At 36.1% G+C, this 14,113-nt stretch overlaps 1 protein-coding gene across 3 annotated transcripts in view; it reads right to left on the bottom strand.

Annotated features, from left to right (window-relative positions):
* The window catches only part of USH1C (USH1 protein network component harmonin), a 49,706-nt gene that overhangs the window by 17,828 nt on the left and 17,765 nt on the right, over window positions 1–14,113 (bottom strand). The window contains exons 10-17 of one of the 3 annotated variants that reach the window (XM_061342517.1): window positions 14,010–14,069; window positions 13,645–13,701; window positions 11,667–11,809; window positions 11,034–11,099; window positions 8,249–8,373; window positions 4,853–4,902; window positions 1,478–1,630; window positions 985–1,101 (exon numbers count right to left, since the gene is read on the bottom strand). In XM_061342517.1, coding sequence (XP_061198501.1) covers window positions 985–1,101; window positions 1,478–1,630; window positions 4,853–4,902; window positions 8,249–8,373; window positions 11,034–11,099; window positions 11,667–11,809; window positions 13,645–13,701; window positions 14,010–14,069 — 771 coding nt within the window. Of the gene's footprint in view, window positions 1–984; window positions 1,102–1,477; window positions 1,631–4,852; window positions 4,903–5,656; window positions 5,734–8,248; window positions 8,374–11,033; window positions 11,100–11,666; window positions 11,810–13,644; window positions 13,702–14,009; window positions 14,070–14,113 lie in introns of all 3 variants that reach the window. The other 2 variants (XM_061342515.1, XM_061342516.1) reach the window with 2 other exon arrangements.

Below are 14,113 nucleotides of genomic sequence, written 5' to 3'. Positions count from 1 at the left end.
GTAGAAAATTTGTAATAAATTATTTAAATATAATGGAAATACAACAGTGACTTTAATCTGTAATGTTCCCTCTTACTTTACAGAGTAAGTGGGACAAAGATCTATCAGAATGCAACTAGCCAAATTTAGGTAGTGAGAGAAAACTGCATAATCATTTCACTGTCCTAGATACATGTACTGAAGAACCACATGGATCTGAGCTTGAAGTCAGGAGAACAGAAGAGCAGCTGCTTTTTTCAGAGCTGCTCCACACTGATTTGAAAGAAATTCATGCGAGAGTGTTCCCCAAGGGTCCCCTCTGTGGTTGCAATTTCACGAGGATCCCAGGGGAGTTCAGCAGATTGCAGTGTTCCTCTTGAAAGCAGCTGTGCTTGGAAGACAGCCAGAGCAGCAAGATGGTGGGAAAGCCTCACTTCACATCTAGAACCATCAGGCTCTAAGGCACACTCACTGTTTGCAACTCCCTTCATTTAAAGGGACTACGTAAAACACAAAAACAAACCCTATCCATTGTGAGTTTCTCATCTTTTTGTAATGTTCTTAATGTGTACCTTTATTCCATGCAACACTAGGAAGAGTGTCCAAGAGCACATCATCAATGATGTTCTTATTTTCATAGGATACTAAATTATATGGTTGGGTATTCTAGCCTCATTTTTATTATTTGCAGTATGTCCCACCTAGCCCAAACAGGTCATGAGACAATAAAAAACTGTTAATCTGGTGTTAATAATATACTTTAAAAGAACAAAATAATAAAAATTAGAATAATAATTAAAAAAAAAATCGTGCCTAAAATACATGAACAGCAAATGCTACATATTGTAACTCATCAGTTATTGATATTTTCCCCCCGCCTCTTAAACTGATGCTGAGATGGAAAGATGAAAACAGACTTTTCTCTGGTAAAAACCTGTTGCTTTTAGGAGACAACCAGTATGTTTTTAAGAGATCATGCAATACATAAAGAAGCCAGAATTTTACCTCAGGAGACTCATTCTCCACAGAGGAAATCTGTTCTAACCGTGTCTGACAAAGTCTTTCCACCCAGTGCTGCACCTTTTCTGATTCTTCCAGGTCTTCTCGTTCTGTCTCAGATACCTTAACCATAATATCAGTGCATGAAAAAAAGTTATAGGTATAGTTACAATACAAGCCTACTTCAGATGTATGAAGTGCCATCTAAATTAGTTTAAAAACTAATAATGGTTTTGAGAATTATTTCTTATCTTTCTATCTTTCCCTAATGCATCATTCCAAATGGAGGCACATTAACTGCAGAGGTATCCTCATGTGGGCAAAAACTGACTGTAGAAACAGGAAAATATGGGGACAGTTTTTCAGTGAAACAGCATTTTTTTTCAACTTTGTTATCTTTGACATAATTAAACAAGTGTCCTGTTAAGATAATTCCACTAAAGATTCAGCTAATTTTCTTTCAGTATAATTTTGCACTTGATGGAAGAACACAACATACCTCTTGCACAAGACGATTTATTTTCAGCTGTTTTTCTTTCTCCAACATTCCTTCTTTCTCTTTGGCAAGTTTTTGCTCAAACTCCATTTCCTTTTTATTCTTCTTCTGTTCACACAGACTGTCACTTTTGGACTTCTTTCGGTCTTTCCCTTTCTGGGAAATTTTGACTGTTTGGGGTTTTTCTTTTTCTTAAGTGAAATATTTTTACACCAGATAAAAAACATTCCGAACTTCAAGCTTAGTACATGAGTGTCTGCCTTGACAATTTAATTACAGTCTGTGCAAGTACAGGGATAGTCTTTTGAAAGAAAGTCTTACGTACATTTCCTCAGAAATCTGCTGGAAATTCAACCTTATTTGGAAGGCCTGTGCACATTAACATAATTTGGACAAGATCAGACAGTTGCTCTTCTGCAAATTACAACATTAGGGCACACAGACCTACAACAAAACTCTGAATATTCATTCCATTTTGGTTAGGTCTTGATTTGCCATCTCTCTGTTCTAGCATTTTTATAAAAATGCAAGATTGACTGCTTTCATGTGACAGATGCTCATGTATAGATAGATGTGAATATTCTATACATACTGTGTCTTCATGCATATGTCCTAAGCATCGCAAGCCTTAATACAATCAAAAAAAGCACTTATAAAGGAAAGGCTTAGATCAGTGCAGGAACTGAATAGTTGCCAGGAAAGAAGACTGCATCACAAAGAACAAGTAGCTCCTACATGCACTGGATAAAATTTACACATGTGAGCGAACTAATACAGCACAAAGCAACTCTAAGATTTTACACACAGAGTGCAACCAAGGGGGAAAACCACATAGTCTTCTTGGAGTCTCTGTTCCTGCTGTCATGGAAATATACCCTGCTCCTTATTTCTGTTTCAGCAATGTCAGATTTCTGCTACCCTCTCCTCTTTGTAGTGATAGGGCCTAGTTCATATTGGAAAGCCCATGTTCTCCTTTCATTTATGAGCAAGTAAAAAGGAGGAGCAGCTGGCCACTCACTGTCAGTTATTTCCAGTGCCCAAAGAGGCTACATCTTCAGGTTTGATTTGCTCTGCTCATTATCATCAGCTACTGACTTTCCACGGTGGTTTTGGGAATTCAAAGAATAAACATGCTTCACCTTAGATAGCATTATTTGTCTTTCTTCCACCTTTTACATGTAATATTGATAACAGGACCTTAGAAAACAAGACGTTTTCCCCAGCAACTACAAAAGCCAATTCTAGTCAAGTAGTCAGCAAACTGGAAATTTGTGCTGCTGAGTTCAGTGGGATGCTGTCTATTGCTTCATTTTTAAGTAGTCTTTGGGGAGGTAAGTGGGAGGAATCAATCATCACTGGAGATAAAAAAAATGTAAAAAATTTAAGTAAAAAAAAAAATCTAGCTTTTCACACTAATGTTTTAACATAAAGATAATTCCATAGCCATGTTTCATTCATAGAATCATAGAATGGTTAGGATTGGAAAGGACCTTAAGATCATCAAGTTCCAACCCCCCTGCCATGGGCAGGGACACCTCACTCTAAACCATATCACCCAAGGACTCATCCAACCTGGACTTGAATACTGCCAGGGATGGAGCATTCACAACTTCCTTGGGCAACCCCTTCCAGTGCCTCACCACCTTAACAGGAAAGAATTTCCTCCTTATATCCAATCTAAACTTCCCCTGTTTAAGTTTTAACCCATTACCCCTTGTCCTATCACTACAGTCCCTAATGAAGAGTCCCTCCCCAGCATCCCTATATGCCCCCTTCAGATACTGGAAGGCTGCTATGAGGTCTCCACACAGCCTTCTCTTCTCCAGGCTGAACAGCCCCAACTTTCTCAGCCGATCTTCATATGGGAGGTGCTCCAGTCCCCTGATCATTCAGGGCTCTATAGTTTGTGCCATAATAACAATTAGTGATATCTTTTAATAAATTAGAAAATATATTTAGTACTGTCTACTAAATGTAAATATCTGGCAGGTCAACCTGCTAGTATCAATATTTGAAATAATACTGAATTTAAAGGTAGTACACATGCCAAAGTGTTCTGGAATACGAACATGTATCAGACAATATTAGCTGCATTTACTGCATTCAGATACAACAGGATGAGTCATCCTTTTCATCCATCTTCCCCATGGATTCAGTTTATTTCTTATCATAGACATTTTTAGTACAGAGTGAAATTTTGTTTCTAAACAAAACAAAAAATCAATTAAAAATTTGGCACAGGATGAAAATTAATCACTTCCAGATTTAAAAATATTTCTAAAAGCAAAAAATTAAAAATACACCTTTTCAAGCTTCTAGTCAACACTGTAGTAGAGTTCAAAACGAACTGGGCACGATCTTCATTATTATATATAAAGGTATTTGGATGCTCTGTAAACTATCTTTGCCAGCAGCAATATAGAAGATCACCCATTTGTGTGAAGAAACTTTGTTTTCATAACATCTGTTTTATTTTTCAGATAGAAATCCTAACTGTACTGGCATTCACACTAGTTACAGATCCATGATGATTTAGTCGCCAGCAGTACAAAATGGTATCAGACTGTACAATCATTTTCTGTTCTCTATTAACGATCTACACAGAAGGTTAAAACTATAGTCCTAGATGGTGAAACAAGTACTTCATCTCCCAGGCACAATCCTAACCTCCTCAGGAGCCTTGAGTTGTCAGAAGATAGACACAGGAACTCTTCTTGACACTTCTATCCCAGTCAGTTACTATCAGCCATCACAAAAAAAACCCCAAACCAACAAATTGCCACCAAAACACACAACACAACTACAAAACCCCTAATAATTGGAAGAAATTAAGAGACTAAAGCAACATCAGCAATAAAATATTGTTTGAAATTCATAATTCAAAATTGCAATACTTTAGCAGCAACTCTACAGATATAAAAGTATTCTATCAAGCTTAAAGGTTTGGGTTTTTGGTTTGTGGGGTTTTTTTTCTCATTCTATGTCATGTACATGCCTAAAAGCTTTTTGCCTTCAGCACTCTTCTTCCTGGGAGATTTGCAATGTTTCCCATTACATTTTTGTTACTGTACAGTTTTTTAATAAGTTTTTTTTGAGGACTTTTATAGAACATCAAAACACGTGCTGCCCACCTGTACTGAACACCTTCTGCAAAGTATTGACATACAATTCCCACTGAAGCAGGCAGAACTTGAAAATTCAAAGAATTCAGAAGGGCAAATCCTTGCAGATGCATCCCAAAATGCATCTTAATTTGTGCACATGCTAAAAGAAGTAGCATTTGACTGTCAAGAATGTCTAGTAATAACAGAGAAGAAGGGAAAATAGGAATTAAAATTCAAATGCACAGCAAACAAGTTTACACAGCAGACTTTGTACCTTGCGAATTGTGGGAAATTTTCCTTCATACCGATAAAACCACCCAAAAGCTACAAAAGGTAAAACAAAATTTTTTTGAAGTAAAGTCAAGGACTGGTTCAGATTCACACCAGTCCGTGTTGATACATATAACTAATTAAAATTTATTTGAAATACCAAATACCAAAATACCAAAGGTTTGGTATTACACACGAACTTCTTGAATGACTTCTTGATCAATTGTGCTTGTACATTTAGTCATGTTATCTTTATTTTACTGATACATATTTTATGTTAAATAAAGCAAATACAAGTACCTTTCACACAGAACCATACAGCCATATGCATTGCTAAGATTTCTATGCTCACAGTCTTACTCTACAGTTAGCAAGCCTTAAAATGAAACAGGTATTCAAACTCCTTCAAGCTTGTGGCAGAACACAGAGGCATTTGAGGAGATTGAAAAAAATAAAGCTCCATTTCCTAGGATAAAATATTTCAAGCCAAGTGCATAAATATTCAGAAACATTACTGAGTAAAATTATACAAAAGAATCTGTTACTATGATTTTAGGTAAGAAACACTCATAACACACAGGTTTCAATATAATCTGCTTTTCTGGAGGACTGACGGATTTTGTATCAAGATATCTTTAGAAAGCAATGACAACAAGAGCATCATAACCTTTCATTGTCTACCAAAGGACCACTCATACTGCTCTAGAAAAACTAAATTATCAGTTCAGTGTCAAGACTGACTGTCAGGAGGAAGCAGAACACAGGAAGAGTCCGAACTAGCATAGGAAGTCAAGGCTGAGTGGCAAACCTGTTTGTCCTGCTTCATGATCATTTCATCCATGTCATCTGTTTCAAGTTGGTCATGTGCAACTCCCTTTACATCTACTAGAGAAACAAAGGAGGAAAAGAATGAGGAGATAGAAATGACAGACTAACTGGAGGTTCCCATGAAATGAGAAGGAGATCAACAATGTCTGAGTATAACTGTCCATGAAATAAAACAAAGCTACCAATGGGATATTTAAACAAATAACTGAAAAAAGGGAGAGAGGAGAGGGGAAAAAAATTAATAAAAAGAGGTCCTGCTTAAACCAAATTAATTTCCAACCTCCTCCAACCCCAAGGAGCATATGGCCTATTAGTCTGCTCTGCTATGAAGGGAAGCCTGCATTGATAGGTGGCTTCTTCTGTAATTGACTAAAATTTGGGTTTTGTAAATGGATAAAAGATGACTGCAGGAAAAAAAATAAAAATGCCCATTTCAGTTTCATCCATGAAAAATTAAATGATTTCCCCAAAGCCACAAACACACACACACACACACACACACACACACACACACACACACAAACACACAAAAATCAAGACCTGACCAAAATCTTCCTTCAGTTATGTAGCAAGCACTTTCCACTTTTTCCTTTGCCTAATACCATTTTAGCACACTCTCCACATACTGTCTGTAGCTTCCAGTTTAGCTTCTTAACTGACAATTAACTTCCAAATATCTTAAATTCCTTTGGACAACTAAGTCAGACTTACACTTCAGGGCAATTCTTCATGGAAAAGTTGCAGTGTACAAATAACACCTCCTCAGTCTCTCGACTAATTCTGAAGCAGACTGCCCAGTAATATCAAATCAATTTTCAGGCTGTGCAGACTACAGCCCATTTGTGAAAAATTTGCTGTAATGGATGAACAGAGGAAAAAAGACAGGAAAAAAGGACAGGGGAGGAAAAAGAGATAGATTCAGTAAAGAAAATTATAGTAGGAGGGGAATAGAAAAAAAAAACAACAAACCCCAGAAAGCAAGAAAAAAGTGTTTTAATGTCTGAAGATAGTATCTTAAATAGACCATCTGTCAGAGTGGAAAAAAATACCTTGCTTTTTCCAGCACTTTTTCAAATTAACAGATCTGCTACTATACACAGCAACTTTTGACAGATGCCTGAATTTTGCAAGTTCTTAGAAATGTGCCTAGCTTTCTCATGATTAGGTCACTAAGAACTGATTCAGAAGTTCTGACTGTGTGTGGGTTTAATTAGTACATGCTTACATGCTTTGTTATCCAAGCTCTTAGTATTTAAGATCATTTTTGCAACATCATTATAACATCATTTCAAGATGGTTGTCAAAAGAACATGAACTGAACAAAGTGATACCCAGAAAAATGATGTGGTAGATACTTTAGCCAGAGAAGGAATAAATCAGATACGAATGGCATGCTGGTAGTCACCAATTCTTAAGAATCCTTGGTTATTCTGCTCTGTTAGTGTCTCTATCTTGTTTTACAACGACTTCTGTTGCATTTTAGATGACACTCCATATTTAAGTCGTTTACTCAATTAAGTTGTTTACTTTTCCTCATGGAAGGGAAACAAGGGAAGTTCAAGATATTCCTACAGCCTCCCAATTAAGAAGGCCGAGATCCTGCTGAAGAGATTAGGTATTTTTCGAAAGCCAAACTAAATCATTTACTCCAAGCCAAAAGTAGGGATTCCATATCTACCATTTTTAGTTGGAAGGCAGCAGATTAAAATACTCAAAACCATATCCTCTATCCTTCATAATACACTTATTAAGAGTAAGGGAGAAGAAAAAAAAGTTACAACAGGAATAGGGAAGTGCATTCTTTCACTCCAAATGAGGCTGCAAATTCAGTACTGATTTTCCACCTTTAAATCTTCCCAGGATCTTTTCTCAAATATAAAAATGATGTTAAATTATTTGCTGAAATGATTAATGCAGAAAGCTCAAAGATGATTCCAAATAAAAGAACAAATCCAAACACTTGTCTCCTTATCTTCATTTTGAAAAGTAATAAAATCCAGTAATAAGATGCCCATAAATTCTAAAAATTTACTTATTGCTATAAAGAAAATTTTCTTCACTGAGATGAAAGGACTCATATGTATAACTTCACATTTACGTATCAGCCTATCCACATGGACATAAACACGATCATACATCATTTAAAAATGCAGCACTGCTTCCATTTGGGCATGTAGTGGAAATCAGCACAAGTCTACTGATGCAAGAACTGCTCTCTGAAAAGGCTGACAGGCCAAACACTGAACAGAAACAACATAGAAAGGAATGCACCAAACCCCAAGCCATGAGGTTGATACTTCAGCCAATTTCTTAGTGAGCTTTATTTTTTTTTTCTTTTTTTCTGCTGCTGCTGATTGTCAAAAAGGATGACTGTTTGAGTGAAAATAGCTTTTACGAGTTAGGTACCTGTTAAGTAAGAGCTATTTAATCTATCATATGCTTTCAGCCTTCTGAAAATAAGCAAGTCATAGCTAGCTTGGCTTGGATACAAACTGGTGATATATTCCATACAGCTCAGTGATGCATCTGACAAATACTTTCCCTAGGAAGGAGATTGAAATCAATGTCTTACTTTTGTGTTTGGAACGAGGGGCAGGGTGCACTTCTGCAGTTACAGTTTTTAAGGATTTCGGAGGTTCTTTAGTACCCCAGTCTTCTTCCCACTCCTTTTTAAATTTTTCTTCCTCTGCTGTTATCCTAGAAGAAAAATTAAAAAACAAAACAAAACAAAACAAAAACCAAACAAAAAAAACAAAAAAAAAACCAAAAAACCAAAAAAGTCAGCTAGGAATTCTGAGTATAAAACCAGCAGCATCAATATACATTAATCAAAATTATTTACTGTTCAGTATGTTTGGCATTTTTCTATTTAATAAAAAGCATAATAAAATGCCCCTTCCCTCAAACTAAATTCCTTCAATCAAACTTTCATTTACTAAGCTATTAAGATAATTTGTAAAATTCAATGTAATTGAGTATTCTTATTTAATATTGAGACTTCTAAGGCCATCTATATAAAAGAACTGCACAGACATAAGCCCAGAGTGGTACACTACAATACTGTCAACCTTAACTGAAACCAGAAATCCATCTCTCACCTGCTAATTTTTAATTTTCAGAACTGGGAATTATCTATTAGAAAAACAGTTTTAACTAAAATATTAAGTGACAGAACAACAAACCTCAAGTAATTTACAAAAGAAGTGCCATATAACCTAATAGCTTGTAGCTCCATATATGGTGCCTTTAAGTGATTCAAGACCTATTCTTAGCTGTAGCCCATCTTGAACTGGTAAACTGATATACAGTGCCGAAATTTACCAGGTCTTAGATCTAAATGATGCTATTTATACTTGGATTATCTTTGGTATCTCTAATTTAGCTACAGTAAAATTAAGAAATATCCACATGTGGGCAAATCTCAGGTCAGTATTTAAATTTGGAGGCATAGTCAACAGCAGGGAACACTGGACAGAATGTTTTACATTTCATTTTAATTAAAAACCAAAGGGACTACAATGAATTAGAGGTACACAGAATTCAGAACCATTTAGGCACATTTCATTCCTCCCCGCCTCCCCCCCCCCCCCCCATGCATGCAGGATATTAATAAATAGCACAGTGAATTTATACAAGGAATTTCTGCAAAAAGGATTTAAAAAATGGAGCAAAGGGTCATCCTCAAAAACTGTTAATACAGAAAAGCACTGTATTCTAGCAAAACTGCCTGTTTGCAATTGCTTATTAAATCTAAGCTTTAGAATGAATCCAAGTTCCTATACAACCATCTTCCCTCCTCTACACCAAGGAGACTGACATTGACTTAACAGTTCGGATTAGAATATGGAATAGCTTAACAATTGCCTGAGCAACAGTTGGAAATTATACAAGGAAGTATACAGACATGCTAGCCCTTAAAATGAGCAACCCTGAGTGAGCAAAGATGCACTTAGTTCAGAAGGATACTGCAGATACTAAATAGTTATTATGACAGGCAGCCTGGGGTGAGAGAATAAAATCATTCTTCACCTCTGGTAGTCTGCTTTTATAGCAGTTTTCCATGGCTATTGCAGGGATTTCTACAGTAGACCACAACAAGGAACAGGTTATCTATTCCCCAGGAATTAGAAAATGTTTAAGAACTCATCCATGTGCTGCAGTAGAGCCTATAACAGGACTGCCAGAAGATACTTCAGTTGTCACGGCTGGGGAATATGCTTCTTCTTGCACCTCAAAGATTGAGAAATTCCTCCACGTTTTCTATCAGATAATTTTAGCTAATACAAGTGCATGAAAAGGGACTGAAGTGAATGAATATGAAGTAAAAGCTGTTTAAGATGTCAAAGTGCAAAGCTGAATACTTCAGGGTAAATCTTGGATCTAAAAGGCTTCTTCAAAACTGATATTGTGCAACTTCACATTACCTTTCATGCAATTTCCCAACATCATTTAGAAGGGAACAATGTGTTATATTGGTTAAAGTTCCAAATGTAAAACAATGCTTAAGTTACATTTATAGAAGTGCCTTTGTTATGATACAATCTTTGAATATGTCTACTACCTAGAATCACAGAAATTTTAAAACCAGTGTGGACTGTGATAATGAAAATCAAATTTCCTGAATAAAACAGGTTACAGAACTTCTTACTTTTGGTGCCACAGTTTTAATTTAATCAATTTTCTCCTTAGAGAACTTAACCCTACTTAAAATTTATGACTGAAATTTTTATTCAAGACAATTATCATATAGTCCTTTTTCTAGACTAAATCTACAAAACTTTTATTTTCAGAACTGCCTGATGAACTGAAAAGGCTATTCAGTGCTGTGAACACTTTTACATGTCATGAACAAACTACCTGTATTTTGCTGATTTTTTTTTTATATAAGCTAAGTAGATATGTCATGAAACCCCTGAGTATATGCATGTTTTTAACTCTTTACTCATTCTTCTCTGTTTCTTCCCTGATTCATTCCCTTGAAGTATTAATTTCTCTTTTTTTTTCTCTTAAAATTAAATGTAGTAATTCAGTGACAACAGAGTAAAAAATTTCTGACACGGAACTTCCTTAAGTTTCTCTATACATTTATAGCATTTGAAAAATAAGGAGCCAACTTCAATTTCATATTGAATTTATTATTATGATAACCCTCATGTTTCCCAGGTGCTGATTTTCAGATCAGTTTCCTGTTCTGTAACTGTGGTGTACTTATTCACACATTGGACCCTCCATTTAGCTAAATGGAAATATCACACAGTGTTACTATTATAAATGAGCATGAAGAATGTTTTCAGCAGATGTAATATGCAAGGACCCTTTTTCAGGCTGCATAATGCTTATGCGAGGTATTTACTTACTGTTCTATTTCTCTGCGATATCTCTCCTCTTCCTCTGCAGCCTTCTGGGAGATCTCCAGTTTTCTTCTATATAAGAGGAATTAGGACACCATGATAAAAATATTATTTTCTGAGTAAGAGTTTGCGCAAATTGCTTCAGCATATAGTTAGTAAAAGATACAGATGGCAAGCACACATGCATTGAGGAGAAATGCTCCTTTTTAAAAGTTGTCTTTAGGATACCAAGGATTCAATATACTTTCATAGGAACTCTGAGGACATTAATTACCATCTGGATAACAAGGCCATATTACCTATTTAACTCTTTAAGATCCTGTCTACTTCTGAGACAGTTCCATAGTATATTATTTTAAGAGGCTAAAATTTGTAACGAATAGCATCATGAAAATAATTAATATCACACTGAATCATAGGGGAACAAAGTGAGCCTTCTACTCAACGTGCCTTTGCATGATATCAACTCTGAAAACCCGGAACATCAAGAGCATCACAGAATAAGGATTTATGAACAGACTCCACAAAAGCAAAATTAAGTTGATATAAGCTGGGAATCTTCTCACAGTTGCTCCTGTCTTACATGTCCTTTCCCAATTCAAGGTAAAATTTTCAGACTGTCCTATAGAGCATTCTTACAATCTCTCTTTCTCTTGCTGCTCTTTGATGATTTTGTTAGTCTCCAGCGCAAGTCGCTTCTGGTGCATTAACTCCTGGCGTTCTTGCTCACGAAGACGTGCTTCCCTCTGCCTTTCTTCTTCAGTCATGAACAGCTCCTTCCCCTGCAATCAGAGTCGCCACCCAAATCAGTGGTAAAAAGGTCTCATGAATGTAGTTCTTCTAAGAAATTATTCCAAAGTGTTTACATACTAACACATCTGCTCTTTCCTCATACCACTTTTTCCCGAGGAATGCTTTCTGAAAGACCCTGGCAGATCTGACCACTTCATTCCAAAGAGCTACTTCAGTTTCAGTCTCAAAGATACAAGGTGCTAAACACCTCAGAAGAGGTATGTAACTATGAAAGTCAGTGGCAACAGTGTGTCTATGCCAAAGACATGCTTAGTGTGTCACCCAGAAAACACTCCACATCATACTTTCCTGAAACCTAACTGAACAATGCAGTACTAGAGATCAGCACACTGCATGAATCCCAGTGAGGAAGACAACTATACAGTTACTGCATTTTAATGCTCTTGTGCCTAGCGGCTGTGGAAATGTACTGTCATTCAGAGAACTCAAATACAGGGAATGTACATTGCCAAAATGTTACGTAGTGCTTCAGGTTTTGTTCCCGTTTTGTTTGCTTTACAATTAAGACACCAGCAATATTTTCTGTTCAAGAAAGATATTTCCATGGTGCTATGTGTGGAACACTTTGATAGCATCCATCTCATTTTCACTACCAAAATTAAAATCCCATGTTAATTAGGAAGGCAGAACTTTTTATGTCTCTAAGGCTCAAAGTAGACAGCTCGAACAAAAAAAGGCAGGGAAGAATGCCTTTGCACCAGAGTCTTTGCTGACCAAAAAAGAGGAGTAGAGCAGCTGTTTCCTTTGGCAAACTCTTCTCCAGTACTAAGACGTATACTGAGGAGAGACAAGCAAGGTGAAGTAGGGTAGAGCAAAAGATTACTCATTTTAAGGATGCAACCACAGTGGTACATGCCTGCATAAACCTTATTTTTTCTAACAGCTAGTAATGTATCTGGGAGTGGAAATCAAGTCCTTAGGATGTTGAATTCCAGAAGCTGAATCAACTAGTCTGGAGCATTTGTTTAAATAACAATTGACGATACCTTTAGACAACTGCATCTTTTGTTACTCTTAGAGTAACCACAATTTCCTTAATATAGCTGCACAGTACACATGAGCACTTAGAAGTAGCTTAGGTGATTTCTTAACCTTGTTTTTCCTATTTAATTCAATTGCAAGTAAATTAGAAAACACCATCTTCAGTTAGTCTATGGAACTTCAGTATCCTCTTGTATATAACTATACATTTTCCTCTAAGAAGGATTAAAGCAGTAAAAACATTATAACATTCAAAGTCACACAAGTCAGTGGGAAGATTTAATTTATTTCAGCTTATTTAATTTATTTCAGTTTATTTAATTTATTTCAGCTATTTAGATTAGGCCCTAAAGGCATATAGTTCTGTTGTAGAGAATAGTGGAAAAGGACTAACTGAACAATTTTTAATGTGTTGATACACTACAAATCAGATAAACATTTACACAAGGAATTAATGTGGAATAAGACTAAAACATCAGCTATTCAGGCCAACAGATTAATTTACTCCAATCCAGTTCACCTTTCTTGTTTCAGCAGAGGCAGCTATCTGTTAGAAAAGTAAGGTTAATTTCCATTCCTTGTGAAGGGAATGGTTTTGCACTGACCCACAGTCATGAAACTGTTTTACACTGCTTACTGAGAATCTTGTGGACAGTTACCAGTAAAGTAATCAAAAGCCACTCTACACTGCCTTGGTTGACAGAATTTAGCGATACAGACATTATAAAGAAATATTGCTTTTTCTTATCTATTAGTTTTTAACATTTATTTGCCCACATATCAAATTTCACAAACGTTCTGCTTCTATAAATATACTACTTACAGCGCCTGCTACCACAGAGATAGTCAAAGTACGACTACTTTTGAGCACTCTGACAGCCTGCAAATTAAAACAAACAAGTCTAAATTAAGTCATAAAAGGCCTACCTATATTTACATATACATATATTTATATGTACAGATATATATGATGAAAGATGCTGGCTGCCTAGGCTGGAATTTTTAGAAGACCTACTTGAACACAACAGGGTGGTAGTTATTCAAATCTCCAAATACGCATGTTCCATATACAACCTCTTTGGTTAAGTAGCCCAGTATCAAACGTATTTTTTGCAGCCAGTAAAACCAGACAGATGCTTAATAAGTTGACAGCTATGAGTTGAGGGAACTAGGAAGACTTGATCTTACCTCTTTATGATCCACATTAGAAAAGTCCACTCCATTTACCTCAACAATCTGATCACCAACCTAAAGGAGATAATTGAAATTTTAGTACAGATGTTGAATCAGTA

Source organism: Neopsephotus bourkii, unplaced genomic scaffold (assembly GCF_033783945.1).
Source record: "Neopsephotus bourkii isolate Nb327-2 ecotype Australia unplaced genomic scaffold, CSIRO-AGI_Nbou_v1 NB_1792, whole genome shotgun sequence".
In the NCBI taxonomy this organism is placed as follows: Eukaryota; Metazoa; Chordata; class Aves; order Psittaciformes; family Psittacidae; genus Neopsephotus; species Neopsephotus bourkii.
This window is presented reverse-complemented; position numbering and strand designations above follow the sequence as displayed.